The sequence below is a fragment of the Eimeria tenella genome, genomic scaffold (genome assembly GCF_000499545.2).
Source record: "Eimeria tenella Houghton genomic scaffold, Eth_scaff3848, whole genome shotgun sequence".
NCBI lineage: Eukaryota > Apicomplexa > Conoidasida > Eucoccidiorida > Eimeriidae > Eimeria > Eimeria tenella.
In genome coordinates this window covers 1-2,524 of record NW_013544769.1, presented here as the reverse complement: position 1 = coordinate 2,524, position 2,524 = coordinate 1, and the positions used below count along the sequence as shown (strand labels likewise).

At 60.9% G+C, this 2,524-nt stretch overlaps 1 protein-coding gene across 1 annotated transcript; it reads left to right on the top strand.

The window, feature by feature from the left end:
• Positions 1-83: 83 nt before the first annotated feature.
• On the top strand, positions 84-2,422 carry ETH_00033655 (uncharacterized protein; the record flags this gene model as incomplete). The annotated part of the gene is made up of 6 exons (XM_013379718.1): positions 84-525; positions 770-1,033; positions 1,204-1,326; positions 1,471-1,688; positions 1,829-2,277; positions 2,346-2,422. Coding segments are annotated over 6 exons (1,573 nt in total), but the record flags the coding sequence as incomplete, so codon positions are not given.
• Between the last annotated feature and the right edge of the window lie 102 nt (positions 2,423-2,524).

Below are 2,524 nucleotides of genomic sequence, written 5' to 3'. Positions count from 1 at the left end.
GCGCCGACGCTGCGGCAGCTGCCAACAGTTTGGAGGCTACTGCAGCAGACAGTAACAGACTTGCGCCGGCTGCGGGCTTTGAGGGACAACAAGGAGCTGCTGCTGCTGCTGCAACGGGCTGCAGCTACGCCGCAGCCTTCGCCTGCTGCTGCAGCAGCAGGTGCAGCAGCGCCATCCACTAGTGCTGCTTCTGCCGCATCTTTCCAGGAGGAGCAGCGGAGCGCAGCAGCAGCAGCCGGTGCTTCGACTGCAGCACCAGCTGGTGCAGCAGCTAGCTCCGAGGCTGCGGACGGCGGAGACGCAGCAGCAGCCGCTGCGGCTGCGGCTGCTGCAGCGGTGGTGTCCCCAGAGCTTGCTGGGTGCAGCGATGCAGTGCAGCCATCGCTGCAGCAGCTGCTGCAGCAGCTGCAGCAGCTGCTGCATGCGATCAGCAGCTTTTTGGCACATGCGGAAGGTCTTCTTGTGGAATTGTCGGCTTCAGAGGATCCAACAACACCGGCACTAGAAACTCTTTTCTCAATGCTGGTGCGCTTTTGCTGCTGCTTCTACTGCTGTTGCTGCTGCTGCTGCTGCCACTGGTGTTGCTGCTGTCATCGGCGCAGCCGGCTTGGCGGTTGTTGCTGTCACTGACTGGCCGTGTCTTGAGGAAAGAGGCTCTGCTGGGTTCAGAGTTTAGGGTTTAGAGTTTAGGGTTTAGGGTTTAGGGTTTGGGGTTTAGGACTTTCGTTAATGGCTAGATCATGGTGTGTGTGTTTCGGTGGCGGCACAGCCTCCACTTGTAGAGCTGCACTGTTTCATCGAGGAGGAGATCAGCAACAGCAGCAGCAGCAGCAGCAGCAGCAGAAGTGGTCTTCCGCCGTGGCTGCTGGCGCTTCTGGACTGTGCGACGTCTCCGAGGCTGTCTGTTTGCTGCAGAGCAGCACAGACATTTATTTCAATCTTGAAGAGCAGCAGCAGCAGCAGCAGCAGCAGCAGCAGCAGCAGCAGCACCTGCAGCAGGAGGCACTTGATTTGTGAAACCGACGAGTGTATGGTCTGTTGCAGCTGCCTGTGCACCCGACACCCTGACGCAATGCTACTTGCTGCGGCCATTTCGCAGCTGCTGCTGCTGTTGTTGCCGTAGCTGCTGCTGCTCTAGCTGCCGCTGCAGTAGCTGCTGCTGCGTCACGCTGTGTGTTGCTGCTGCTTTTGTTGGCGCTGCAGCGCGTGGCGGCTACGCTGTGGGACTGCTTAGGCAGCAGCAGCAACAGCAGCAGCAGCAAAGCAGAAGGGCTCATTGTGGATCTTCTGCTGCAGCTTAACGATGCGTGTCTTCCTGAAAGACCGGTACGTGCATGCAGTCGCATGTTGCTGCTGCTGCTGGAATTGGTGGTGCAGTTGGCTTGCTGCTGATCTGAGCAGCAGCAGCAGCAACAGTAAGTGCAGCAGCAGAAGTGGGCAGCGGCTGCTGCTGCCTTTTGCTTTCTGCAGGCTGTAGTCGAATCGGTGATTCTGGCGGGCCTTCAAGGCGGCAGCAGCAACAGCAGCGGCAGCAGCAGCAGCAGCAGTAGCAAGGCAGAGAGTATATGGAGGTTCAGCGCCTTCTGGAGGCACGCGCGGCTGCAGGTCTACAGGCCTTTGGGTTTGCTGCTGCCGAATGCTGTGTTGCATCTCCTTGCTTCCCTCGGCGACGCGTTTCCTGATATCCGGTGGGCTTGCTGCTGCTGCTGCTGCTTCTGCTGCTGCCGCTGCTGCTGCCCCGTTCTGCGTCGGCGTTTTTCTGGTTCTGATGCCGTTGCTCATCTTCAGCCTTTGTATGCTTTTCCTGCTGCTGCTGCTGCTGCTGCAGGTATGCAGCACGAGTGTTCGTGCGGCTGGGCCTTGACACGGCGCCGCAGCTGCTGCGCCCCGTCTTTGACTGCATCCTGAGCGCACCGCCTCCTGTGCAGCTGCAGCAACTGCAGCAGCAGCAGCAGCAGCAGCAGCAGCATGGGGCATTGAAGGGACGGCAGGAGCAGCCAGGTCTGCAGCAGGCGGCTCTAACCGAGCAGCAGCTGCAGGTGCAGCTGCTGTCGCAGCTGCAGCACCGGATGGAGGAGGAGGCAGCTTCTGCTGCAGCAGCAGAAGCGACTGCTGCTGCGCACCGCGGGCTGGAGCTGCTGCAGCTGCTGCTGCAGTTCGAGGGACCCCTGCTGCTGGAGCGCATGCAGGACTTTTATGTCGAAGAAGACCTTCTGGAAGCAAATGCCATGCAGGCGCAGCTTTGGGCAGCAGCAAGTGGGGCCCGGGGCCCCCGAGGTGGGTTTCAGCTCTGCAGCTGCAGCAAAGTGTACACACGCCCCAGCAGCAGCAAAGTGTGCATGCAGCGAGGCAGCAGCAAGCCAGCTGCCGGCTGCAGCACGAGGCCTGGGCAGGGATTGAGGGCGTGGCTGGCTGCTGCTGAGTGCGGCTGTGCGGCGCAGGCAATTCTGCAGCAGACTCGGATGCTGCAGCAGCAGTGGCGGCGGGAGCAGCAGCAGCAGCAACAGCAACGGCAGCAGCAGCA